This window comes from Lagenorhynchus albirostris, chromosome 9, assembly GCF_949774975.1.
Source record: "Lagenorhynchus albirostris chromosome 9, mLagAlb1.1, whole genome shotgun sequence".
NCBI lineage: Eukaryota > Metazoa > Chordata > Mammalia > Artiodactyla > Delphinidae > Lagenorhynchus > Lagenorhynchus albirostris.
Window position 1 is genome coordinate 52,230,327 of NC_083103.1, and position 27,252 is coordinate 52,257,578.

Sequence of the window (27,252 nt, forward strand, 5' to 3'; positions counted from 1 at the left end):
CCTAGAATCTGTAAGGTTTTTCAATAGAAGAAAGCCTGAAAATTATTAAGTGGCCAACTGAAGAAGCTAGGAAAGTAACAGCAGATTAAACCCAGAGGAAGTAGAAGTTAGGAAAGAATAAAGATAAGAATAGAAATTAATGGAGTAGAAAACAGTGAAGAGGATTAATAAAACCAAAATCTAACTCATTGAAGATATTAATATAGGCTCTATGTTATAGACAAATCTCAGGCAAGATTGGTCAATGAAAAAGAAACACAAGAAAGCGTAAACAATGTTAGGAATGAAACAGGGAATATGACTATAGCTATGATAAGGATTTCTAAAACCCCATACATATTGAATATGGAAAACTTTATGCCCATGAATTTGGAAGATTGTGTAAAATAGTCGGTTTCCTAAAAAATACAACCTATTGCAGCTGAGTCAAGAATAAGTAGAAAATATTAATAGAAATGTAACTAAAAAAGAAATTGAATAGTAAAATCTACCCACTAAGTAATGTGTGGATGCAGTGAGCAAAATCCGGAATGTGGGAAATTACAGGACAGATGGCCCATTTTTTCCCCACAAATACGTGAAGAAGAAGGGGAGAAAAGCAATACATAGAAGGGAAACCTGCAGATTAAGAGACAAAACCAATTTAAGCGTATGGACTAATTTGGATTCTGATTTGAAAAACTGTATAAAAATATTTGATAGGAATTTGAATACTGACTGCATATTTGTTGGTATTAAAGATTATTAAATTTTTAGTGTGAAATCTTTTTTCTGGTTACATATTTTAAAGAGTCCTTATTTTTAAGAGAGATGCTAAAATGTTTATAGGTAAGATGATATGGTGTCTGGGATTTCTTCAAAACAATTTATTCAAGGGGAGAGGGAACAAGTAAAGATTTGGGAAATAGATGAAATAAGATTGACAATGGGTTGACTGTTGAAGCTGGGTGATGGATATGTTGGGGTTCATTGTACTGGTGTCTCTAATAAATATGTGAGTCATTTTCATAGTAAAAAGCAGGAAAAAAAAATCTATCCATTAAAGGAACACAAGGCACAGATGGTTTTACAGGTTACCCAAATATTGAAGGATGGATAATCCTTGTGCAGACCATTCCAGGGAATAAAAAATGTTTCTAGACTCATTTTGGAGGGCTTTTACAACATGACATCAAAATCACACAAAGGCAGTATAAGAAAGGAAAAATATAGGCCAATAAATGTAGATTTTAGAAGTCCCAAGTGAAATCTGCACTAGTCTAGTAGTGTATTTTTTTTTAAAATCACAATCAAGTAGTATTTATTCCGGGAATGAGAGTTCAGTTTAACATTAAGAATCTAATGTAATTCACCATATTAATAAAGAGTAAAACCATATGATCATCTCAATAGATGCTCAAAATAGCATTTGACAGAATTTACCATTCATTTATTATTTTAAAAGCTAGAACACTTGGAATAGAAGGGAATTTTTTTTTAATTTAATTTTTTTTAGTGGAACTTGTCAATACGAATGATTAGTGGCCAAGAACACTGAACCAGGGTTAAATAGTTTAAAAAGTAATTAAGGGTCCAGTAACATGTCCTCATATACTTGAATTTGGTAGATGACAGGTGGCATTACAAATCAATGGGGCAAAAATATTTTCAGTTGTGGATAGTTAGCTAACCTTACAGAAAACAAGGAAAAATAGATCTTTACCTCACACCATACACGAAAAGTTAATACCAGACCAATTAAAGGTCAAACTATAAAACTTAGAAAATACTAGGGGTATCTGTGAAAGTGGGATAGGAAGAATTCTTTAAACAAAAAATACAGAGTAAAGGAAAAGATTGATAATTTGGTCACATTAAAATCAAAACTTCTGTATGATAAAAGATAAAGTAGGGAGATGAACCACAGAATGTGAGAAAATACTTCCAATGTAATAACAAAAGATTAATGTCCAAAATATATGAAGAACTACAAATCACTATGACAGACACCTCATTAGAAAAATGGTGAGGGGATTTGAATAGACATTTCACAGAAGAGGGAAACTGAAAGGCCAATAAAACACCTGGAATGATTCTCAGTATCGTTAGTAGCTAGGGAAGAGATCTAGAATACCAAGGGAAGATTGAGCTAATACATGAACAGGGATATTTCTCCCATTCTGGTGACTCTGTACTCACTGCTGTCTAGTTCTGGACAATGTTAATTGTTTGAAATTTAAGTTTCTATTGAATTAAAATATTCTTCCCTAGTTTCAATATTCAAGTATTTAAAGACCATGATTTTTTCTGTCTAACTTCTTAGGCTAAACTTCTCAAATTCATCTCTTTGGTCCTCTTTCTCCCTTTCCCAGATTTCTGGTCATACTACACTACTTACAGTTCTTATAATATAGTATGCTTTTTGAAACCTTTCTGACCTTTTGTCACCTATGATTATTCTGCCTGGAATATTCTCCCTGTTATCCTTCTGTCAGATTATACTCAGGTGAAACAAGTGCTCTGTGAATTTTTTTCTCAAATAGGAGTTGATTGCCTTCCTTTGTGACACCACATGAGTATGTGTATTCGTCATGTCACTGGATTTCAGTCCCTTGTTTGTGTGTCTGTCTCTGGCATTATACTGAACTCTTTGAGGTCAGGGACTATGTCTTTGGGTATTCAGCACTTAATATGGTACCTAGAATGTGTTAGATACTCAGTAAATGTTTAATAGAGGAAAAAGAGTCCTAAAAAAATCCTTAAAAAAAGATTTTTGATTATATATAATGATTCCTTTATCCTTCTGTTCATCTTTAAATATGCCACTCAGAATTGACCCTCATGCTTTAAATAATGCCTGACCAGTGCAAAATGTAGTGAGGTTTACCATCTCTCCATCTGGATGCTAAATTCTTATTAATGCTGCCAAAGATTGCATTGGCCTTGCTCATCCTGTACGCAACAGAACTACAGATTCAGGATGAGCAACTCAGTTCTCAAAACAGAACTGAGCCAGTCTTCCTCATTACATGTGTGTACAATTAAATTTTTAAGCCTGAAGACAACTTATATCCAGTTTTGGTTTTTATTTTTCTAAATAGCAGTGGACATATTTTCTCTTTACTTCTGTTTTGCCATTTGTGTTTTGTCTAGTGTTTGGTTCTGTAAAACTATTATGATAAAACCTCAAATGATTGGACCCTGTTAATTTGTTGTTGACTTGGACTTTACTAAAGTTTACTTTTGGTTTCATTATAAAGAAAAGCTTTACAAATTGATCTTCTTTCAGACAACAAATTCTTTAAAAGATCTTAGTACAGAATGGTGCTGGTTTTAAAGCACTTTCTCATTGGTATATTCAACAAAAAAAAATTTAAGCCACTGTTTTATACTGAGACACATACCTAGAGATCATCCCAATAGGTTCAAGAAAATCTCCTAGTTTGGGGAATCAGAGGCAGAAACAAGTAATTATAACACAGGTAATAAATCCTACTACAATTGAGGTAAGTGCAGAATGTTGTGAGGACCTGCAGAAGGCTAATGTAATTCTCCCTGGGTTAAGTGAGAAACGCTTTGCAAAGGAGAGGGCAATAAACAGGGCTTTGAACTGATTATCATACAGTGAAAAAGAAAAAACATTGTGGGAAGAGGAAGCGGCATATGTAAAGAGACAGGGTCTGGCATATCTAGGAATAGTGATTATGTGTGAAGGCTGGGGAGGGGAGAGTATTGAGGGAATATGAGAAAATATGGCTGGGGTGGTAGACTGAGTCTTGTTTATAAATCTTGGAGGCAGAGGGAAGCCAATGAAAGTTATTAAGCAGGAGGATGATATGGTCAGGTCTGCTTTATAAAGAACTAGGGAAGCAGTGTTGAAGATAGAAAGACAAAGAGTCTTAAGAGACAGGCCAGTTAGGCTACCATTTTAATGTGCACAGAATCTGTACCAAGAGGGTACTGGAGGATTAGATGAGATAAACATCCCTGTTAAGGTAGGTATTACTCCCATTTTATGGATGAAGAAACAGGCTTAGCAAGGATAAATACTGGTAGATACAAAGCCAGTGGGTAGTAGATTTGAATGCAGGTTGGTATGGTTCGAAATCCTACACTCTTTCTAATTTTGGTATCATTCCACTTTGTGGACTATTGTGGATGATTTTTCACCTCAAAAAGAGCAGAAATTAAGTCCAAAGGCTTTTGTCCAGGGTGGTGGTGGATATAGAGATGGGGACACCCACATGGTCTTGGTCTGCCTAGGCCTGCATGGCCTTCATCTCTGCAGCATTCCTGTACCTACATTTGCTTTTGTGACCTCCTTTACAGTGTGCCTCATGCTTGGACTGTGCTGAGCCAGTTTGGGCTGCCTTGCTGTGCCTGTTGTTTGGGCCATTTCTGGATTCAACAAGGAACCTTACACTTTGACTCTACTCTTGGTTAATACCTGCTTTTGCAAATTCTGTTGATCTCTACTCTCTTTGTCTTTTTCTAATCTAGATGTCTTAGTCAATTTGGGTTGTGATAACAGAATACCATGGATTGGGTGGCTTGTAAACAACAGAAATTTATTTATCACAGTCCTAGAGGGTGGCAAGTCAAAGATCAAGACTGGTAGATTCAGTGTCTCGTGAGGACCTGCCTCCTGGTCCTCACTTGGTGGAAGGGGCAGGGACCTCTCTGGGGTCTCTCTTTTTTTTTTTTTTAACATCTTTATTGGAGTATAATTGCTTTACAATGGTGTGTTAGTTTCTGCTTTATAACAAAGTGAATCTGGGGTCTCTTTTATAAGCGCCCTAATCCCATTCATGAGAGCTTTGCCCTCATGACCTAATCACCTTTCCAAGACCCCACCACCAAATACCATCACACTGGGGATTAGGTTTCAACGTATAAATTGTGTAGGGGACACAAACATTCAATCTATAGCACCAGGGGTTAGGAAATTACATTCAGCAGGCCAGATCCAGCCTACTGCTTATTTTTGTAAATTTTTATTGGAACACAGCCATACTTATTCATATTGTCTATGGCTACTTTCATGCTACAATGGCAGAATTGAGCAGCTGTCTTTTGGTCTGCAAAGCTGAAAATATTTACTATCTGGCCGTAAGTCTACACAGACTTAGGCTGCTTAAGACTCATTATTCTTTCCAGATCGAGGTACAAATCAGGTTAATTTTTTAAGCTAAGGAAGCAAGATGCAACTTGGAATTTGAATATTTATCATTAATTTTTATTAGCAGTTAATAAGCACCATGTAGTTGTCCCACTTATATATGGAGAAAAAAATCTCTGACGCCATTTTTTTCTTACAATTCTGAGAAATTTCTATCTCTGAAAAGATTAAGTAGAATTTTTTCTTATAAGGATGTATCTAACACTTAATGAATATCAATTATATATCCAGCATTGTACAATACATTAAATCATGTCATTTAATCATTCATAACAATTTATTTGGGAAGTGGGGAAACTGAGGGCTAGAGAAGTTGTAGTGTGCTCAGTGTCACACTGATAAGTGATGGAGTCTGATTGTTCTCCACAGCCTGGGATCTTTCTTACTTTTGAAAGTTATCTGGCAAACGTATGGATGGTGAAGTGCTGTAACTGTATGGGGAAGATCCTGCCCAAATTTGGCATTGTTACCACATAAAATTAAGGAACATCTTATTCCCCAAGCATGCTGGATAACTGAAGTTTTATTGTTTATTAATAGTTTTATTAATATTAATAAGATTAAATATGGTGGTATCCTTGTTGATGACAGGATGAGTTTAGATTCCCTAGCCTAATGTTGAAGGTTCTCTATAATTTGGCCCCAGCCTACCGTTTCTGGCCTATACAACTCTCCTACATAAACTTTCTGCTCTAGCAGAATGTATTTATTTACTATCCAGGCTTCACACTTAAAAAAAATTAAAATTGTGGTAAAAAACACATAACTTGAAACTTACTGTCTTAACCTTTTAAGTATGCAGTTCAGTAGTGTTATCACACTTTGGTTTTGCTTTGTTCACATGGATTGCTCTTCCTCCATCTTTTTTTTTTTTAAAGACTTAAAAAAAATTTATCTGGCTGCGCTTGGTCTTTTTTTTACAAATTTATTTATATTTTTTAATTTTTGGCTATGTTGGATCTTCATTGCTGTGTTGGGTGGCGAGCGGGGGCTACTCTTTGTTGTGGTGCGCGGGCTTCTCATTGCGGTGGTTTCTCTTCTTGAGGAGCACGGGCTCTAGGTGCACGGGCTTCAGTAGTTGTGGCTCGCGGGCTCTAGAGCACAGGCTCAGTCGTTGTGGCGCACGGGCTTAGTTGCTCCGCAGCATGTGGGATCTTCCCGGACGAGGGCTCGAACCTGTGTCCCCTGCATTGGCAAGTGGATTCTTAACCACTTGCGCCGGGTCTTAGTTGTGGCACAGGGGATCTTTGTTGTGGCGTGCAGGCTCTTTGTTGTGGCATGCTTCGAACCCGGGCCCCCTGCATTGGGTGCGCGGAGTCTTAACCACTGGACCACCAGGGAAGTCCCCTTCCATCTTTTAACTTAATCTAAGTTTTACCAGTTAGACTCAGCTTCATCCAACCTTCCTAAAGCCTTGACTCTCCTTCCCAGCCCTTGTTCTCTTGCTCCTACAGATGTCTGTTGGAACATTTGCTTGTAAGATGCATTTGGCAATTGTTCATTTTGTGACTTTGCATTTGTCATCGTCTCTGTAATTATTTAAATCTCTTCTTACAACTTTTTATGACTTTGTCTTAGCTAATAAGCTATGTTAATAAGTGCTTTGGGGAAAGGGTCTCATGCCTTTTTTTGGTATATGTTCTCTTCCCACAGCACCTCCCTCTTCCTCACTGCTCACTTCCCTCTTTAACTTCCTGATCTCTGATAACAGTTTTCATTATTCTTACACACTTATGTGTGATAACTTGATATGTTATCATTAATATTTTCTTCTCCTTTTGTGACTTCTACAATTATATTGTTATTTCTTTTTCCATTTGCTATTTCCATTTCTATATTTAATGTTCATGTTTGAAATTATAAGGCATATTCAGTCTGGCGTCTGCATCTCTCATTTAACATAAATGGTTTCCTATCTAATTAAAGCAATATTGCATTTTTTATAATTTATTTTATTTATTTTTGGCTGTATTGGGTCTTTGTTGCAGTGCGCAGGCTTCTCATTGTGGTGGCTTCTCTTGTTGCAGAGCACAGGCTCTAGATGTGTGGGCTTCAGTAGTTGTGACTCACGGGCTCAGTAGTTGTGGCTCGCGGGCTCTAGAGCGCAAACTCAGTAGTTGTGGCGCATGGGCTTAGTTGCTCCGCGGCATGTGGGATCTTTCCAGACCAGGGCTCGAACCCGTGTCCCCTGCATTGGCAGGCAGATTCTTAACCAGTGCACCACCAGGGAAGCCCAATATTGCATATTATTAAAAAAATATTTCTATATAATTTTGATGCCAGGATAATAGTACATTGTATGGACTGTCTGTAATTAGCCTAATCATTCCCTCAATATTGGACATTTAGGTTATTCTCAGTTTTTGTTTTGCAGTTATGAACAATGTTGCAGTGAAAATCTTTTTATGTAAAAGTTTTTCTGTATTTTAGATTATTTTCTAAGATTCCTAGAAATTATTAGGTCAAAAGTTACAAACATGTTTTAAGTTCTTGGTATGTGAGTTGTGACATCTTGATTTCATTAGTTCTTTGCCAAGGATAGTTTTAAAACACAGTTTGAGTTACTATAGCAGTAATCTGTGGTGTTAATTATGGTACTTAGGTAAGCAGCTTTCAAATTTGATATGAATATTTTCTTAACTTTTAACTTTTTCTCTGTGCACTTCCTCTTCTTTCCAGGTGAACGCTCTTTATATTGCCTCCTGTAAATTGTTAATGTCTTGGGCAAGTAGGTAAAGGAGCAATTGCATTAGTTTAAGACAGTTGGTACTTGGCTGTCATCTGCACTCTTGGAGAGTTAGAAGGAGTAAACCAAAAAAATAGTAGATAAAATGGAAAGCACTTTAGTTTGGTTTTAGAACGTATTTGTGGTTCACTCCCCATGTTTCCACCTTCCTACTTCTAAATGGTATGCCTAATTTGACATTAAAGTTTCTCCTTTCGAATATTCCATTTGAAGGTAGTTCAGAAGTTTGGTGGGTAGTATAAGCAGGTAACCTTGAGATTAATATGGATAATGACCTCTTGGTTCCTGTGTATCTTTGCACTTACATAGGTTTTGTTGTAGAAGATGTACTTTGATTCATTGTCTTCTTTTGCTGTTGTGTACCTCTACCTCATGCTTTTCTGAGCTGCAGTCAGGTGTTTAGTTGTATAACTCTTCGACATTCTATAGTAGTTTCACTTGCATATGTTTTTCTTTCCCTAGTAAGATTGTAAGTTTCTTTAGGACTTGGACCACACGTTTTCTACCTTTATTAGATTCCTTTCTTGACTTTCTTAAAAGAATATTCTCTCCTTTTGTCTTCTTCCTCACTGCTTGTTCCCTCTTTATTAATGGTTTGTGGTTTCATGACGAAAATCTTGTCTTCTCCACTGCTTATGAAGAATGTAGATTTTGCTTCTGGCTATGATGGAGCAGATTGTAGCAGACCAGAACTCCTGCTGAGAATAACTAGAAAAGCCTGATTTAAAAAAAAAATCTATATGAAGGCATTGGTAAATTGCCAAGGCAGCCAGGACTTCAGACATTTGTGGATTCTTGGCAAAGGGAGAGTATAGCTATTAAGAGGCAAAAAAGCCAGCAGAGCTTTCTTCGTGGGGCTAGGGATACAAAAATTATAGTTCAGGACTGCCAAGGCAGCCAAAACTTGAGAGACCAAGATCCCAGAGAGAAGGGAGGTGCATCTCCCTGCCCCCACCCTCCGCTCCAGGCCTCTCTACCTGCCTTTTTTTCTCTTGAGGCATTTGCAGATTCTTTAACTGTGTAGGGTAAAAGGTTAAGAAGCTTCCCAGAAGCCTAATGAAAAACAGAGCACTCTTTTAGCAGTTCTTCAGTGTTGAGGAGAAAAAAGTTGAAGGCCTTCCAAGGAAGGCAGGCTTGGAAAATACCCTTAACTCTCAGTTAGATCCTCAGAGGGCTACAGACTAGGGTAGAACAAACTTTTCAAGTTTTACAAAGCCTGCAGCCAACCTTGAATAAGCCCATGTCCTGAATGGATTGTGAGGTGATCTACCCTTAGTCTAATTGCCTGTCAGAGAACATGGTGAATCTTCTGTAGGATGTTATATCATCCACAGCCTTTATAGTTTTTCATAACACAATGAATGGCATTCCAACAAAAATTACGTGGTAAACCAAGAAACCAGACCAGGAATAAAAACAGACAGTATAGGAAAGGATCCATTGTATCCCAGTCACTTATAATTTATTCAGTCATTCTAAAATAGAGGGACATTTAGGTTGTTTCCAGTCTTTAGTATTGCGATTGATCTGCAGTGAATATTCTTGTCTGTACATCTTTGTACATGTGTATGATACATCATTAAGATAACGAATACCCTTGCTAACTCTTGTCTTTATCAAACTTTTTTGATATTTGCTAATCTGATATATAAAAGTGTTTTGTTTCAGAAATTTTTAATATCTTGAAATGAGCGAAATTGAGCATATTTTAATTTGTTTACAAGTCATCTGAATTTATGTTTCTGTAAACTGCCTGTTCATGTCCTTTGCCCATTGTCATATAGGGTTGTTCAGCTTCTTTTTCTTCTTCTTTTTTTTTTAATATTAAAGAGGTAATAAAGAACAGTGGGTAAGAGGACCAATTCTGGAGCCAGATTGCCTGAGTTTAAATCATAGCTCTTTCATTTACAGCAGTGTAGCCTTGGGCAAGTTATATGCTCTGTGCTTCAGTTTCTTCATCTGTAAAGTGGGGATAATAGCATCTCTCCATTGGGTCATAATGAAGATTAGATGAGTTAAAATATAGAGTGCTTAGAAATGGGCCTGGCATGATCAAAGTGCTATATAACTGCCAGTCATCAGAATGATACTGGTGGTGGAGATAGAGATGGAAATTAGCAGAGAGATTTTTTTATTTGCCCAAGGACAAATAACTAGTAAGTGGGAGAATTCAAATTAGGATCAAGATCTTGGGACTCTTAAGTCCAAAGTTCTTTTTCATTCTGCTGCACTAATAAGAAATTGAATGTACAGGGGAGCATAGCCAGGTACCAAGGGATGTTTACCTTTGGATTTGAGAGTTAATTGGGGTAGCGTCTTCCCAATATAGTTCAGTTAGGTTCTTTTTGTAATTTTGTATTGAGTGTGGATTCTTTGACAATGATACTTTATTCCTGAGGGTTTGGTGCAGTTAGCAAAATGCTAGTCTTATAGTTTGTTTTGTTTGTTTGCCTTTATTAATAACCAGTCACCCCACCCTAGAGAAAATCTTTTTCAGGAAGGACGATCAAGGAAATATAGCTGCTCCTACAGTTCACGTTAGACTGAATGCAGTACTCAGCTTTGGTCATTGGCCATGTGTGTTTGTCATTCTTAGGGTATTAATATCCTTAGAGAGTTTCTCTTTTAAACATGGTGCAGTTGACCCTTGAACAACATGGGGATTAGTGGCACCGACCCCCCTGCACAGTTGAAAATCTGTGTATAACCTTATGTGGATAAGTGGATTCAACCAACCTCAGATTCAACCGCAGATCATATGGTACTGTAGTATGTATTTATTGAAAAAAATCTGCATATAAGTGGACCTGCGCAGTTCAAACCTACGTTGTTCAAGGGTCAACTGTAGTTGTCAGAGGACAGGCATTAAGAAAGTACTTCTACCACTGGATTCATTTATAAATACTAAGATACTCAGCAGCTCAGTGACACCTGGAATAGTTTCTAGTATTTCTTTTCTGTGAGATGAAGGAAGGGTGAATGGTTGTTTCTGTGCTACTGAAACACTTGAAAATCCCTATAGATTCTGGTGGAGGGATTGGTGGATTTTGGGACTAATTCCTCTGGACTAAGGAGGGTGATGTTGCCTTTTCTGCTTCTTTTGACATGTTGTTGCTGTGCTCCCCCACCGCCCCTGCCAGCCCAAGAATTTATTTCTTAGAGCAGTTTTAGTTTTACAACAAAATTGAGAGGAAGGTACAGAGATATCCCATATGATCCCTGCCCCCACACATTCATAGCCTCCCCCATTGTCACTGTCACTCACCAGAGTGGTAGATTTGACTCTTGGTGTTGTACATTCTGTGGGTTTGGACAAATGTATAATGAAATTTGTCCATCATTATAATATTAGAAAGAGTCTTTTCACTGCCCTAAGAATCCTCTGCTCTGCCTACTCATCCCTACCTTCTCCGTCCTTGGAACTACTGATTTTTTAATTGTCTCTAAAGTTTTATCTTTTCCAGAATGTCATATAGTTGGAGACATACAGTATGTAGCATTTTCAGATTGGCTTCTCTCATTTAGTAATATGCATTAAAGTTTCCTCCATGTCTTTTCATAGCTTTGAAAGCTCATTTTTTTTCTTTTCCAATCATAATTACATTTTATTTATTTTTTAAAATTTTTATTGGAGTATAGTTGATTTACAATGTTGTGTTAGTTTCAGGTGTACAGCAAAGTGAATGAGTTATATGTATACATATATCCACTCTTTTTAGATTCTTTCCCATATAGGTCATTACAGAGTATTGAGTAGAGTTTCCTGTGCTATACAGTAGGTTCTTATTAGTTATCTGTTTTATATATAGTAGTGTGCATATGTCAATCCCAGTCTCCCAATTTATCCCTCCTCCCTCCTTCCCCCAAGTAACCATGTTTTTTTCCTACATCTGTGACTCTTTGTGCTTTGTAAGTAAGTTCATTTGTACCATTTTTTTAGATTCCACATATAAGCGATATCCTGTGATATTTGTCTCTGTCTGACTTACTTCACTTAGTGTGATAATCTCTAGGTCCATCCATGTTGCTCCAAATGCCATTATTTCATTCTTTTTTATGGCTGAGTAATATTCCATTGTATATAAGTACCACATCTTCTTTATCCATTCATCTGTCGATGGGCATTTAGGTTGCTTCCATGACCTGGCTATTGTAAAGAGTGCTGCTATGAACATTGGGGTGCATGTATCTTTTCTAATTAGAGTTTTCTCCAGATATATGCCCAGGAGTGGGATTGCTGGATCATATGTAGTTCTATTTTTAGTTTTTTAAGGAACCTGTATATTGTTTTCCATAATGGTTGTACCAATTTACATTCCCACCAACAGTGTAGGAGAGTTTCCTTTTTCTCCACACCCTCTCCAGTATTTATTGTTTATAGACTTTTTGATGATGGCCATTCTGACTAGTGTGAGGTGACACCTCGTAGTAGTTTTGATTTGCATTTCTCTGATAATTAGCATCTTTTCATGTGCTTTTTGGCCACCTGTATATCTTTTCTGGAGAATTGTCTATTTAGATCTTCTGCCTGTTTTTTGATTGGGTTGTTTGTTTGTTTGTTTTTGACATGGAGCTGCATGAGCTGTTTGTATATTTTGGATATTAATCCCTTGTCAGTTGCTTCGTTTGGAAATATTTTCTCCCATTCTGAGGGTTGTCTTTTCGTTTTGTTTATAGTTCCTTTTGCTGTGCAGAAGAAGTTTAATTAGGTCCCATTTGTTTATTTTTGTTTTTATTTTCATTACTGTAGGAGGTGGATCAAAAAAGATATTGCTGCAATTTATGTCAAAGAGTGTTCTGCCTATGTTTTCCTCTAAGAGTTTTATAGTGTCTGGCCTTGAATTTAGGTCTTTAATCCATTTGGAGTTCATTTCTGTATGTGGTGTTAGTGTTCTGATTTCATTGTTTTACATGTAACTGTCCCGTTTCCCCAGACTTATTGAAAAGACTGTCTTTTCTCCATTGTATATTCTTGCCTCCTTTGTCGTAGTTTAGTCAACCATGGGTATGTGAGTTTGTTTCTGGACTTTCTATCCTGTTCCATTGATGTATATTTCTGTTTGTGTGCCAGTACCATACTGTTTTGATTACTGTAGCTTTGTAGTATAGTCTGAATTTGAGGAGTCTGATTCCTCCAGCTCCATTTTTCTTTCTCAGGATTGCTTTGGCTATTTGGGGTCTTTTGTGTTTCCATATAAATTATAGAATTTTTTGTTCTAGTGCTGTGAAAAAATGCCATTGGTAACTTGATAAGGATTGCATTGCATCTGTAGATTGCCTTGAGTAGTATATTCATTTTGACAATATTGATTCTTCCAATCCAAGAACCTGGTATATCGTTCCAGCTGTTTGTGTTATCTCTGATTTTTTTCATCAGTGTTGAAAACTCATTTCTTTTTAGCACTGAATAATAATCCATTGTCTGGATTATCAACTTTCATATTATAATAGACAGTTATTTAACCAGCAAAAGTGAGTTTATTTGGGAATAGCCAGAGGAATTGCAGTTCAGGATATGCAAACTATGGCAGACCAGAGACAAATCCAGAGAACAAGGAAGTGGAACTTGCTTTTATAGGGAAAAGAGGGGAGTTGGGAAGAGCTGTAATAACCAAATCGTCCATTGGAGGAAGCTGGGAGTCCAAAGTATGGAGGCTTCTCATCAGTTGAGCTGCTGCATATCTGATTGGTGGAGCTGTTTTTGGATGGAGAGAAGTTTTCTTCTTCCTGCTGGATAGTAAAGTAAGCAACACCTTCCTGTCATAGATGTAGGTGTATAGCTCTTCCTATTTGGAGTAACTGACAGATGCGGGGCGGGGGGGGGGGCGGGGCATGAGCGCTCCCCCTACAGGCCTGTCCCTACTCTGATTTTAGCTGAGGTTTCTTTAATTAATTTCACTGTATCTACCTCAGTTTATTTATCCATTTACCTTCTGAAGGATATCTTGTTTGCTTCCAAGTTTTGGAGGTTATGGCCAAAGCTGCTATAAACATTTATTTACAGGTTTTTGTGTGGATGTAAGTTTTTAACTCGTTTGGATAAATATCAAGGAGTGCAATTACTGGATTGTATGGTAAAACTATGTTTAGTTTTGTAAGAAATTGCTGGATTGCCTTCCAAAGTGGCTCTACCATTTTGCATTCCCACCAGCAGTGTTTGAGAATTTTTGTTGCTCCACATCCTCACCAGCATTTGGTATTGTCAGTGTTTTGGATGTTAGCCCCTCTAATTAGGGGTGTAGTGCCATCTCATTTTAATTTGTAATTCTCTAATGACATATGATGTTGGGCGATTTTTTCATTTGTTTATTTGCTATGTCTTCTTCTTTGCCATATATTTTCTTTGGTGAGGTGTCTGTTAAGGTCTCTTGCCCGTTAAAAAAAAAATCATGTTGTTTTCTGATTACGTTTTGATAGTTCTTTGTTTATTTTGGATAACAGTCTTATATCAAATACATCTGTTACAAATGTTTTCTTCCAGTCTGTGGCTTTTGTTCTCACTCTCTTGACATTGTCTTTTGCAGAGCAGAAATTTTTAATTTTAATGAAGTCCAGCTTATCAATTACTTATTTTATGAATCATGTCTTTGATATTATGTCTAAAAAGGCATCACCATACCAAGTCATCTAGGTTTTCTCCTGTTGCTCTGGTTTTATGATAGTATTGCAGGAGTTTCAATCACAATTTCAACTTTTGGAGTGGAGGGAGTTGACATATGACTCTAGGAAGGCAGAGGGAAGTAAAGAGAATATTGAGAAAAGTCAAGTCCCACATCGGCAGACAGGAGCTATTTTATTATAAATGAGTGTTCTTTCTGTACTAAAAGTCAGGGAACCTGAAAGGTTAATCATGACTGATAAATATCTTAGTATAATTAATAATGTTCAGTGTATACATGTTCTCCAGTAAGCTTTAAGAGACACTGTAAAAGACTTTGATTTAAAAAGGGAGATTTTTATTTTTCGGACCTTTTTCAGGTGGATTGAAACCATACTTCATAAAGCTTCAAAGAAATTATTTTCATGTTATAGCTACTGTTATATAAGTTTAAAATCCTAATAGCATTTTTACCTATTATATTAAACTTTAATAGAGTATTTCAGAATTTAGAGAAACCTGTTGAGTAGTAAATGAAAATGAAATAAAAATATTATTACAGGCATACCTTGGAGATATTGAGAGTTTGGTTCCAGACCACCGTAATAAAGTGAATACTGCAATAAAGCGAGTCACATGAATTTTTAGGTTTCCCAGTGCACCTAAAAGTTAGGTTTACCATAATTCAAAAAGAGTCATGTACCAAAATGTTCATTGCAGCTCTATTTACAATAGCCAGGACATGGAAGCAACCTAAGTGTCTATCAGCAGATGAATGGATAAAGAAGATGTGGCACATACATATACAATGGAATATTACTCAGCCATAAAAAGAAACGAAATTGAGTTATTTGTAGTGAGGTGGATGGCCCTAGAGTCTGTCATACAGAGTGAAGTAAGTCAGAAGGAGAAAGACAAATACCGTATGCTAACACATATATATGGAATCTAAGGAAAAAAAATGTCATGGAGAACCTAGGGGTAAGATGGGAATAAAGACACAGACCTACTAGAGAATGAACTTGAGGATATAGGGAGGGGGAAGGGTAAGCTGTGACAAAGTGAGAGAGTGGCATGGTCATATATACACTACCAAACATAAAATAGGTAGCTAGTGGGAAGCAGCCGCATAGCACAGGGAGATCAGCTCGGTGCTTTGTGACCACCTGGATGGGTGGGATAGGGAGGGTGGGAGGGAGGGAGACGCAAGAGGGAGGAGATATGGGAACATATGTATATGTATAACTGATTCACTTTGTTATAAAGCAGAAACTAACACACCATTGTAAAGCAATTATACTCCAATAAAGATGTAAAAAAAAAAAAAGCAATGATGTCATGACATCTCATAGAAATGTAGGGAAAGTCCACTGCACGCTAAGAAAGGAATGAGAGTAAAAAAAGCAAGTAACATCTTAAGAGTCTTAAGAATTTTTTGACCTTGTAGAGTCCTGGAAAGGTCTCTGGGACACCTAGGGATCAATGGACACACTTCAAGAATTACTGGTCTACATCTTCAGTGATGAAAATGAAGTATGAACTGTGAAAATGAAAGAAAAAAAGAAACAATTAGCACCAGCTTTTTTTGACAATCATCTTAAACCAGTATATACATGACAATCATTCTATGGTGTCTTTTATTTTTTATTTTCTGCACTAAAAAAATCAAGTTCTAACGCCTTACTTGAAAAGATTTATTATTATTATCATCATCCTTTTAATTTCTCTAGGCTTCTTCAGAGTTTGTTTCACCCAGAACTTCACAACTCTAGAATTATATGGTCTGAGTTAAATATTATATGTATCATAAAAACTTGCGTGTCTGTTCTATTTTTGCCCAAAAAACCCCACAAAAAACTATATTACACAGAAATCCAGAGCAAGTAATGAAATTTGGCAGGCATAAAACAATGCAAATTCTTCCCCAAATGGCTTTTCTCTACATTAAGTCTCTTCAGTTTTCTTGTACATTAATAGTTGGATGGAGCCAAAGTAGTTATTTACTTTAAAAATGGCAGTAGCAATGAGAATGCTTTACAGCAAACTAAAAGTATATATAGAAAGCATATATACATATCTATATAGAAAGAAATTTGAATTGTGTAGTATAAAAATTACATGTTTTTAGTATAATTTTGGATTTATTAATTTCTCTTATAATCTTTTTTTTTTGCTCTGTTGTAGGTTCATACAAGTGCATAATTATTATAGCTTCTTGATGGGTTGCCTTTTTCATCATTATGTAATTTCCCTCTTTATACCTGTTAATTCTTTTTCTCTTAATTTTGCCATGTGCTTGTGCTAGTTCTGTGGCCTTGGGCAAGTCATTAACCTCTCATTTTCATTATTGTAAAATGGGTATAATAACTACCTTATAAAGTTTCTGTGACGATTCACTGAGAAAATATAAAGTATCGTTCAGGTAATAGGTTCTCCATAAATGGATTAAAAGAATTTTTTTGACTTAAGGGTTTTGCTTTTCTCTTCCTTCTTCCCCTCCTCTTTTAAAGCATCTGGTTTTAGATACTATTTGCCAATAATTAGAAATGTACTTAAGAGATATGATTAAAATAGTCATCAGGACTTTTTTTTTAAGTGGGTGAAGGTGATGTCGTATTTGCCTCCCAAGACCCGGGTCTAATAATTCTCTTGGTAGAGCTTTAAGTTACTGCTTTCTGCATCTGTATTACATCCAGTGTTTCTGTCTAAGAATCTTCCACATTTCTCTGGTGTATATGAGTCTTTTTAAGGTAGTTGAGACAACTGAAAAAGGACAAAAGTCAACTTTTTGAGGAGCCCACTTTTCTACAACAAATATTATCAACCTGAATAGGATATAGAGTTGTTAGTAAGTCTTCAAATAAATACTGTGTTTAAGTCTAAATATACATAGGGGTGTATCGAAGTGTCATGTACATTTAAGGAGACAGAAGTGTGTATTTTCTCCTTCCTTTTTGATAGCATTTAGGACTTATCTTTTATTCCTGTTCTTAAGTTGGATTTTTATTGTTTATATAGCCAGTGTGTATTGTGTGCCTTCTGTGGGCCTGGATATAGAGAAGGGGAGAAAAGAGAATTTCAGCTGAGAAAGAGCATAAAAGGGTTAGAAGTATATGGCATATATATATTGTAACCAGATAGTCAAGAGATGAAAGACACAGTGCTTTAGAAAGATAAAGTTGTGATCAGTCTCTGGAAAACCTTGAGTGACATATTGAAGAGTTTTGACTTTATTCTGTAAGCTGATCAAAACCACTGAAGGCTTTGAGGATAAAAAATCAGGTTATATACTGAAAATATAAGTGGTATACAGGAAAATAGTCTGTTGGCAATGTTGAAGAAGAAGTAGAAAGAAACATTAGTAACAAAGTATTATGAGTAAAACTTTAGCTTATTTAAAATGTTACTTGGTAACATTGAACTAGGAGCTTTAAATATAGTTTTCCTTGAGGTCTTTTAACATGTTACATTTATCAGTGAGACCCTTCAGACCACTCTATATATTGATAAACTAATCTTCCAGCCTGTGTTTATTTTCCTCCATAGCCCTTAGTACCACCAGTTGTATTATATACACACATTTGTTTGTTTATTGTCTGTTTCCCCCCACAATATTGTAAGCTCCATGATAGTAAGGACTTTATTTGTTCAGTGCTTCTCCCCAGTGCTTAGAACTGTGCCTGGTTTATACCCTTTAATAAGTATTCATTAAATGAATGAATGAATATTCAAATTGTGGAAGATGACCACAATTTTTATGTGGTTTATGATGTGGGGGCAGCAGTAGGACAAGATCTTGGTTCCTTCCTAGAAAGTTCTGTTAAAAAGTGTTTTCTTTTCCCTTTCCTGCAGAGTTTATATTCAGAGCACCAATCAAATTAAGCAAGCCTGGGGAACTTCGTGAGGAATATGAAAGCCTGAGAAAGGTACAGTATAACAGTATACATATCGTTATGCCATTCATTTTCTTAAAGTTAATTGAAATGATGACATTAAAGAATGCTTAGTGGGATTTTTGATTTACTAGGGATTTTTAAAATTTATAATGCAGAGCCTGTCTTTCTGTACCCTACCTTATACTGGTCTAGTTAGATTCTGTAGCTGTAATGGAAGTAGAGTAAACCTTAACTCAGAACCCCTTTTAAGCTGTCCTTTCAAAGATGAAAATGTAGCTCACACGGCCTATCACACACCTGCTGCAATAACTGGCCACCAAGAGTGGTATTCTTGGCATTTAAATGTTAGATAAAATCTAACATTTAAGCTTTAATAATAATAGCTTGTCTTATTTTTCTTTATCTTGCAAGGTTCCTCTAATTACATGTAGCTGGTATTATCTTTTACTGCTTTCACTCTCTTAAGTACTCCAGAAGAACTGTAACTTAGACTAGTAAGCGTAGTGGAATAATTTTCTAGTTAGGGAACGTTTACCATTGGGAAAGCTTTTAGCTGTGTCCACATCATCTTATTCTTGATGTTTTCAAGCTAATAGTCTGGGAATCACTTGGAAGATTAAGACTTCAGAAAGACTGGTAATAAGAAGTATGTTATAAGATTTGTATCATCCTTCCCTAGCCCTCTCCCTGAACCACCGTCCCTTACCCAGGTTCATAAACGATTAGATAATCATTCTACATGTAGATATTTAATGTTTTATAAAGGCAAATAATCCACTTAATCTTAATCAGACATCATCATAAAACAGAGGCAAGACAATAACATGATGGCATTTTAGACTGAATGAAAAAGATCAGTATTTAATAAGGTCATGTTAAAAAGAAAAGATAAAAAACTGTGCTTAATTACTGTATATTCTTTGATCTTTTCTTTTAAATGAGAGTGTCAAATGCTGACTTGGGTCCTCATGCTCCTTTTGTATTGGTGTTGTGAGTTTTTTTGTTTTTCGTTTTAAATCAGTTACAAAGCTTTTTTCTACATAGAAACAAATTATTCTCGGGGGCTACATCAAAAGAACCACAGATTTCTCTTAAATAAAATTCCAGAATATGCAGATATTTAGTTTTAATATAACTTTTCAGAAACTTGGAGAATATGGAAATTTTGAAGCTGTCAGCTTGAAGATAATGAGAAAACAGGGACTTGGAGGTAGAAAAAGGAGGTAAAGCAGAAGGCATAGTGAGTGTAGAGATTTTTTTATAAGCCTTGGGAGAGAGAAGGATACCTTGGGGAACTGTTCCTTCGTCCTGTTAAGAAGGAGGGACAGGAAAATCGTTTTAAAAGCGACTGATAGCATAATGCTGTTGAGTGAAGCTAGGATAATCTCATTCTGCATAAATTGGATTGGGTTTGAAAAACACTCACCTGTGTCATTTGTGTTAAATAAATGTTAAATAGGTTTCCCCCCACCCATACTCCAAGTACCCAGGTTATCCTACACTCATTGTATAACCTGGAAAATGGAAATCCAAGTCATAAAATCAAAAGGCACTAATATGGCATACCCATGTAATGGAATACTATTCAGCAATAAGAAGGAATGAACCACTGATACATGCTACCAGATGGATGAGCCTCAAAAAGATGCTAAGTGAAAGAAACCAGATAAAAGAGACCACATATTGTATGTTTCCATTTATAGAAAATGTCTAGGAATAGACAGAAGTATAGAGACAGACAGTAGATTAATGGTTGATTGAGTAGGGATGAGAATGGGGATTAACAGTAAATGATCATGAGTGATTTTATTACAGCGATGAAGATTTCTAAAGCTGATTTATGGTGTGTTCCACAACTTGGTAAATTTACTAAAAATCATCGAATTATATACTTGAAATGGATGAATTATATAATATGTAAAAATATGCCTCGATAAAGTAAAAAAAATTAAGGCACTAGACATTTGGATGGAGAACTTGATAAAAAAGATGTCTCTTAGAATGCATATTTTCTGAAACAAAACAAATATATAATTATCTAGATGAATCCCTAGGGGAGGGAGATGTTTAAAAGTTTCTACTGAGCAAGCGATGGAAATTAATTCTATATAACTCATCATTACTAATTTGACATGTAATACACTATTTAGTATACTTTATTATTTTGTTTAAATGACAGTAAAAACCTTTATAAGGGCTATAAAACGTTAACAGGAAATTTTATTCCCCTAATTCTTGTTCTTTTAAAAGATGTTTGCTTACTAATCATAGATCCCTCCACCCATGGTGTAGTGTTATGCTTACTGAGGTTACTATGTTTCTAAATTTTATGATTCTATAAATAGGCTTATATTTCTAAATATGTTTAAAATTTTCTTCCTGCCATGTGTTGTAGTTAATTTTGTCTTTTTTATGCAGGAATATGCAGAGCAAAATGTGAAAGTTCTCCTTTTTCTTATTTTCCACTTTCTTCCCCAGAGATAACGAGTGTCAACAGTTTAGTGTATATCCTAGATCCTTTATATATTTACACACACACACACACACACACACACACACTCTCTCTCTCTCTCTCTCTCACACATATGCTTTAGTCTTTTTTAGTATAAATAAGATCATGATGTATATTCATTTATTCATCATATATTTATTATGTCCTTACTGTGTGCCAGGTACTAAGAATATGATGCTGAAGAAGACACCCAAGGTTCTTGACCTCGGGGAGATTTCATTCTAGTGGGGAAGATGTACAGTAAATAAGCAAAAGAAATTTAATATATATTAGTAAAGCAGGGTAAGAAGAGTTAGAGGGGAGTGGAAGGGAAACTTGAGACACAAAAAGACTGTTTTTGATACAGTGATCAGGGAAAGTCTCAGAGAAGGCAACATTTAAGTTGCTACCTGAAAGAGATGAGGGAGCAAGCCAAGTAAACTTATGAGGAAAGAGCATTCCCAGCAAAGAGAACAGCAAATGCAAAGGCCCTGAGATAGAAACAAGTTTGACTTGTTTAAGGAACACTGTGGCTGGAACTGAGTGTACAAGTTGTGGAAGGGTGGTTTGGGGATTTGGTAAGATGTGAGTTGGAAGAGATAGAGGGCCAGATCAAAGAAGGCCTAGTTGCTTGGTAAGGACCTTAAATTTATTTTAAGTGTGATGGGAAGCCAGTAATATGATCTGAATTATACTTTTAAAAGGTCTCTGGTTGTTGTGTGGGGAATAAACTGTAATGGGTCTAAGAATTAGGAATTGGATTTACTGTGAATAGTAGAGACCCCAAAACAGTGACTCAAATAAATTAGGAGTTTTACTTTTCTCCAGTAACAAAAAGCTGGAGGTAGGCTTTCCAGGGCTGATTATGGCAGCTCTAGGACATCAGGGATGCAGGCTCCTTTTTGTTCTTCTGTTTAGACATCTTCAAGTGTGCCTGTCTCCTTGTGATGTGGATCAACCATCGTTGATCCTTCTGTAGAATCCCATCTAGACAGAAGGTAAGGCAGAAGGGCCTATGTCAGCTGAATTGGGTCTTTTAAAGAGCCTTCTCCAAAGCCGTACCGAGTGACTTCACCTGTATTTTGTAGTTGAGTGTCACAGACTCCCTCTAGCTGCCAGGAAAGCTGGGAAGCATAGTGTTTTAGCTGGGTACATTAACTTCCTAAGTAAAATTAGGGTTCTTTTATTTACTTATTTTTATAAATTTATTTTTATTTTTGGCTGCGTTGGGTCTTTGTTGCTGCACGCGGGCTTTCTCTAGTTGCGGCATATGGGGGCTACTCTTCGTTGCAGTGCACAGACTTCTCATTGTGGTGTCTTCTCTTGTTGCAGAGCATGGGCTCCAGGCGCGCAGGCTTCAGTATTTGTGGCTCGCAGGCTCTAGAGCTCAGGCTCAGTAGGTGTGGCGCACGGGCTTAGTTGCTCCGTGGCACGTGGGATCTTCCCAGACCAGCGATCGAACCCGTGTCCCCTGCATTGGTAGGCGGACTCTTAACCGCTGCACCACCAGGGAAGTCCCTAGGGTTGTTTTAGTAAGGAATGAAAGAATGAATACTGGAGTGAGAGGCCCGCGTACCGCAAAAAAAAAAAAAAAAAAAAAAAAAAGAATGAATACTGGGTAGGCAGCTAGGCTGTCTCTGCCTCATGGGACAAGAATGGAAATAAGACCAATTAGAACACTTTTGGAGTAAGCAATGGGTTGGGTTTAACGAGGATTAGGATTTTACCAAAAGTATGACAGAGGGAATGATGCTGTGGACTTGAAGGTGTATACGAGGAAGTTGTTGTAGTTTTGGACTGTGGTTATTTTCAGGAGGTTGTTTGAGGAAGGAATTGAGGACATGGTGGACAATGAGAGTGGTAGAGTCAGTGGACTGGAAGTTTTGATGGTGTTAAAGAATTATAAAAGTAGGGTGACTAGCATATAAGTAAAGTTGGAAACCTAGAAGTCGTCGTCTAAATGTGAGAGGGTTAAATGTGAGACTGGGTGGTGGTTTAGTTATTGAACATGACAGGGTTTAGGGTATGATTATGGGAGGAGGTAACTGAAGTAGGATGGAAGAAAAGATTTATCTAGAAGGAAGTGAAGAAACTGAGAGAATATACTGATATTGAAATCTTCAGGAATATCACTGGAGTAGCTGGGCAGAAACTTAAGTGCCAAGGTTTTCTGTGAATAAGGGGAGTTGACAGGTGACTACCTCAAAGAGGGGTTGTGGGTATTACAGTCTGATGGTAAATACTTCATAGAAGCTAGGAATTTTGAGGAATAATATGATCTATTCTGTAGCCAGTTTTTTTTTTTTTTCCCTCTAACAATATGTGCTTTTTTTGTGGAGGGGCCGCAGGTGCTTTCATTTAGGTACTTTTTTCATACTGAATGGTATTTCATAGTGTGGATGAGGCATAATTCACTTAACGATTGATCATTTAAATTGTTTTCCATTTCCCCCAGTTTTGAAGAGATGTTGCACTAAACACACATGAACATATCTGAGCAAATACTGCCTTTAAGTTAGATTGCTAGAAGTGAAAGTGCAGGTCAGATTGTATATACACTTTGTATTTTGGTGGATATTCAAAAGACTTCTTTCAACTTAACTCTCTTACCAACAGTAAAAGAGAGTCCCTTTTCTTTAAATCTTTGCTAAGCCTTTATCATTATTTTTAATATTTTGCTATCTGCTGAATAAAATATCTCATTGTTTTAATTTACATTGCCCTGGTTACTAGAGAGGAGGAGCATCTTGTGCTTACTGGCCATTTACAGGTTTTCTATGAATTGCTTACTTATAACCTTTAGGTGTGAAAACTAGTTCCATCTTTTGGATATTTGTGATCTTGATTGCTAATGGCATGCTGTATTTTCTGTGCTTTTATAGATGTATTCTATTAAAAAGAAGTTTTCTGACATTTTATGGTGTTTTCAGTAGAAGGAGAAAATTAGCATGTGCTCAGTCCTCCATCTTGTTACATTGATTGGGGAAAGAATTTTGTTATATTCATTCTTGAATATTTATATTCTTATTATATATTTTTTGAATTTTATTTTTTTATACAGCAGGTTCTTATTAGTCATCAGTTTTATACACATCAGTGTATACATGTCAATCCCAATGGCCCATCTTGGTATATTCTTGTCTGCAGTAAATATATGTTGAAATGAAAAAATAAGTTTTATGGAGAAATTATTTCAATATTGATCTCTTTATGGTTCTCATCTATATAAGATTGACTGTTAGTCATTTTGTGTTTTGAAATAATTGATTCATCCCTATAAATTCTGTTTATTGGTTGCATTAAGCTTATTATTTACACCATTATTCCTTCTGCTTATGCAGTTTGTTAGGTGCTTAACTTTGACCACATAGTTAAATAATAGTTGCTTTATATTAGATTTTGGAAACATATAATCCAGCATGCCCTTGTTTGTCTTCGTTGAATCATTAGACTCTGAAAGGTTAAAGGTAGGGGAAAAAAAACAGCCTTTGCTTCGAGACTGCTTATCTCCCTGGTTTCTGTAGTGGGAAAGATGAACTGCTTTTGATAATTCTGCGGATCACATGAGTGGTTTAGGCTTTCTCTGAATTGGTTTACTGACCTATCCATTTTCTTTTTTCTCCCTCACCACTGGTTCGTTTTTGAGGAGTATTTTCTCCCCATTGCTGGCTGAATTATTCAAGTAGTAAGCATGCAGTTCTAGTCCTTAGCCAGAGCACAGAGTAATCAGATACAGTCAATGGGTTACTGAAGTGAGTAATGACTTTATAAGGCAGACATTAACTTTTCTGAAGGAGTTTTTTAAAGGTAAGTAAACTTTTAGGGCCTAATTATCTTTGAAATAATACATCTTTAAAGTTCCTTTTATTATTTTTCTGCCATAAACTGTAAAATATAGTGTACTTTATTAAAGCTTGAACATTTCACTTAAATCTGTTTGGCTGTACAGTGTATCATGAGCTGAATATTGAGCTGGCCTTTCCCTTATTTTTTTAATTTACTTATTTTAAAAGAAACTTGTATTTATTAAAATATATTCTGTTGCACCATGGATGCAGCAGGTTGTTTGCTTGTTTAAAACATTTTTTTCCTATTAGATTGTGAAATCTTTCAAGATGGATCTGTTTGTTTAGTCTCTTTAACTCTCCACCACATCTAATATAATATCTTGCACTTATATATTTATTACATATGGATTGAATTGTTCATCATCCAGTTTCAAAGCCCCTTCTTTTAAGAGAAATGACTTGTATAAGGATATACAGCTGGTTCATGATAGAACTAGATGTATTTTAAGATTTCTAGAGTTCTTTTTACTACATTATTTTCTGTGCTTCTTCCTCTGAAATGTCAATATGTAATCTTTGAGGAAATGCATACTTGGGTATGTGCTGATGTGCATCTTTCTAGAATAAGAAATAAATACAGAATCTCATAGTACATCTTTAAGAGCAGGTAAGCTGTATGGTACTAAGAAGGAAAAACTCTCAAAAGAATAAGTTTTAATTTTGACTGCACGAGGGAACAACTGTTTAGTTTATAGGATGTTCAAAATCTGAAAGTGTTAACGTGGTTGTCTTTTGCTATTTACAACTACCCAGACAAGGAGAAACAACTTTATCAAGTTATATGCTTTTCAAAGAAAACAACACATTTGGGAAATACAAAGCATGATCAAATTTAATTAGAATTGCAGGTTATTCATGTTATATCTGTAATGTCCTGTTTTTCCTTGTCTCTTTCATTTATGAGAGGAGACGATCAATAGTTACAAGGTTACTACATTAGTATAGTATTTTATGTGGTTTAGAGACTAGTTTAAATAAAATCATTTCAGTGCTCCTTGAAAGCCAAATGAGAGAATTTTCTAGAAATAGTCACAACTCTTCTGTCCCTTGTACAAAATAAAACATTTTGTTAAAGTATCTGATTAGTGAAGCTTATAGTAAATTTAAACAGCTTTATTTTTTCTTATTTATAAAAGGAAGCAGAATTATAAAATTCTGTGAATTGTAAAAAGAAAAAAAATTATAAAAAGATTTAAAGGAGAAAGGGAAAATTACCAGTAATTCTGCCACCTAATAACCATATTTAAATGTTTATTGTATTTTTTTCTAGTCAAATTATTTTGTTTATAATACCAATCTCCAATAGCTTGAAATAAAAATTTCCCGTTGAACTGTATGTCACTCTCTTTAAGAACATCCTGTTTTTCATTAAAGTAATTTCTAAACCACTCTAAGTGTTCGACCTTCTGCTTAACACTCAGATGGGTTTTTGGAAAGGCCAGGTCACCAGCTCCATGAAGTGGCGAGTTGATCCTTGTTTTGGAAAATCCTCCAGGTATTTATCCAGAAATATATGTTAATGAGATTCTGAACCCTTATCATCAAAACCTGCTTCATTGTTAATTGGGACTCCCACAGGTTCTCCTCTTTTGTCCATTGGCTCATCTCTTCAGAATCATTCTGAAAGGACTGTTCATTGACTGTGGCTAACTGCTTAGCAGATTCCACAATCCAAAGTGAAGGTGTTGTCTCTGTGTGTCAGGTGCCTCTTTAGTAACTGCCTTAAGCCCAAAAATATTAAGCCTCTTGCCTTTGAATATATTTTTCCTAAAACTTGTTCTAAGATCAGTGGTCTTAAGATCAGGTTGAAGATCCTGACCAACATCATCATCATCAGCTCCTTCATCAAACTGCATCTGATTCACTAGTCTTGTACTAACTCTAGCTGTGGCAGGCAGATCTGGCAACTTTCGTAGCTGATATGATGTTACTGAAACTAATTTTAGTTCTTTTGCCCTCTTTCTGTGCCCTTGAGTCTTCCTTGTGCTGCTGAAGCAGCTCTGACTTGGTCATCTGCTTGTCAAAAGGGGTAGTCTGCAACAGCAGGTGCAGCCACCACCAACTCAGGACTCAGGGATTCACTTCTCTTTGGGGACATCTTCTGGAGCTTTTTGAAGCCTGCTAGTTGTAGCCTCCACACTTTTAAGTTGTCTTCTGTTGGGTGGCTTTGTTGTTTGTACATTTACTGTGCTTTCAACTTTCATGCCCTTAATAATATTTATCAAGTCTTTTTTCTTATTCTTCTTTACACTGTCTTGGCTGTCTCTCTCCTTGGAATCTCATGGATTGGAGCCAAATGCTTATCTTTCTTGCTGTAGATCATGCTGTTAGTACCAAAGTATCTTTGGATATTATTTTTTTTGTTCTGACCATTATATTCAGAGAAGGGAATAACACAAATTGCAGCTACCAATTCCTCTGGGCCTCCAGAGCACAAAGGGAGGTGGGAAAGGGGGCAAAGGGGTAGGGAGCCCCACACTCTTGGAAACATTGTGGAGAAACAAGCTGAAATGGG

At 36.2% G+C, this 27,252-nt stretch overlaps 1 protein-coding gene and 1 pseudogene across 1 annotated transcript in view; one reads left to right on the forward strand and one right to left on the reverse strand.

Annotated features, from left to right (window-relative positions):
• RNF169 (ring finger protein 169) overlaps positions 1–27,252 on the forward strand; it is an 83,857-nt gene that overhangs the window by 11,907 nt on the left and 44,698 nt on the right. The window contains exon 2 of the mRNA XM_060160025.1: positions 18,355–18,428. Within this exon, the coding sequence (XP_060016008.1) occupies positions 18,355–18,428 (74 nt within the window). The remainder of the gene's footprint in view (positions 1–18,354; positions 18,429–27,252) is intronic.
• Positions 18,577–27,228, reverse strand: LOC132525910 (small ribosomal subunit protein mS31-like; annotated as a pseudogene).